The sequence below is a fragment of the Habropoda laboriosa genome, unplaced genomic scaffold, assembly GCF_001263275.1.
Source record: "Habropoda laboriosa isolate 0110345459 unplaced genomic scaffold, ASM126327v1 scaffold92, whole genome shotgun sequence".
NCBI classification, from domain to species: Eukaryota; Metazoa; Arthropoda; class Insecta; order Hymenoptera; family Apidae; genus Habropoda; species Habropoda laboriosa.
Window position 1 is genome coordinate 957,273 of NW_017100268.1, and position 1,469 is coordinate 958,741.

The 1,469-nt window shown below is 44.9% G+C and overlaps 1 protein-coding gene across 2 annotated transcripts in view; it reads right to left on the reverse strand.

The window, feature by feature from the left end:
- LOC108573421 (venom carboxylesterase-6-like) overlaps positions 1–955 on the reverse strand; it is a 12,663-nt gene extending 11,708 nt beyond the window's left edge. The window contains exons 1-2 of one of the 2 annotated variants that reach the window (XM_017935864.1): positions 854–955; positions 85–353 (exon numbers count right to left, since the gene is read on the reverse strand). In XM_017935864.1, the coding sequence (XP_017791353.1) occupies positions 85–288 (204 nt within the window). In that variant the 5' untranslated portion in view covers positions 289–353; positions 854–955. Of the gene's footprint in view, positions 1–84; positions 354–596 lie in introns of both variants that reach the window. The other variant, XM_017935863.1, reaches the window with a different exon arrangement.
- Positions 956–1,469: the final 514 nt, after the last annotated feature.

Below are 1,469 nucleotides of genomic sequence, written 5' to 3' on the forward strand. Positions count from 1 at the left end.
TATATATAAATTGACTTATTTTAGTGACAAATACTCGGTTATTATTTGCTCCCCGTAAGATGCATCCCCGAATGACAAACTCACCTCGAATCGAAGTTCTCCAAGGGGCGGCAGCGCGAAGGGAATCCCCCGGAATGCAGCGAACTCTCTGCCTCGGCTGCTTTTCATAATCAGTCCCGTCAACGTGCCATTTTTCACTCTTACCACCGGGTCCTCCTCGGCCGTGATCAACACGAACAGGTAAACGCAGCTCACGCACAGCCGCAGCAGGTTTCGACGTCTCGTCATTTCGATGTTGGGCAAAGAATCGCGCGAGTCCGTTGCGCTGGCGCTTTTAAAGCATGGGTGTTCTCCTATTGGCACATTGCAAAAGGAAAAACGAGTTATCACGGCTCCGACGGTGTGTGCACGTGTTCGGTTACATTCGATAACATGTTCGACATCGAATGAGAATGTTTTTCCCAACGGTCGTGGTCATTTTTCTCCGAATGAACTCGCTCGACGTGAAAATTGGAATTTACCAGTTGACTATTCATCTCTGAGAAAAACCTATTAAGTGCCACCGCGAGAAACGAACGGGTAACTGCCGTGTTTACCTGTGTTGTCAAAAGAACGCAGCAGCTGAGAAGGAAACGCGTGTCAATTAGTTCGATTAGTAATCGAGCAGGTACGAGCCCACGGTGGATAATGATTCGCGAACGAAGGAGTAAAACACGACTGATGCGTCAAGGAGTGCTTTGAATGGATCGCTGTATTGTCGGTCCGCGAGGAATTGCCGCCGATGGAATTGTTACAGATACGCCTGATTCACTTCGTGAATTGGTTGTACCGAACGAGAGAACGATATACGTACAATTGCGAGAGTTGGTTAATTGTTCGTTTATTAACGGGTGAACAAATCGACTTTTGCGGTTTGTACGAGCGGAGAGAAACGCGTGCGCTACTCGCGAAGGTAAAGCCGCGACTGTTACAGGTGAGAGTCGCTCGTCGGGTAGTTAGCCTGATGATGTTGGGACTCAACGGTTCTTCGACACTCACGCGGCCATAAGCATCTTGGTCATTATGGGATTATATACAGATGCTTCCGGCTATTTAACTGGAATCAGTAATACCTTCGGTTTAAATGGCTACTTTGCGTTGCCGGGTTTCTATTTGAACGTCACAGTAAATTGTCGGTAATATTTGCAAGAATGTATGGACGCTAGTATGTAACGTTTGGTAAGGTATTTATGAGTAAAATGTATATGGTCTTTTAGCGAGAATTGTTTCCTTCTTAACTTAATGTATTCAGGTTGTTGAATGTTGTAAAGATTTTTTTTCCTGTTCTTGTTATTAATAGACCTTTTTCCTGTTAATAGTAGGCTTCGAAAGGTTGTAGTATGAATTTATGCATATATAATGTTACCACAGAGGAGGTAGAGGATAGATCTAACATCTTAGGACATTTTGTGTCCACGGTACGAGGGTCG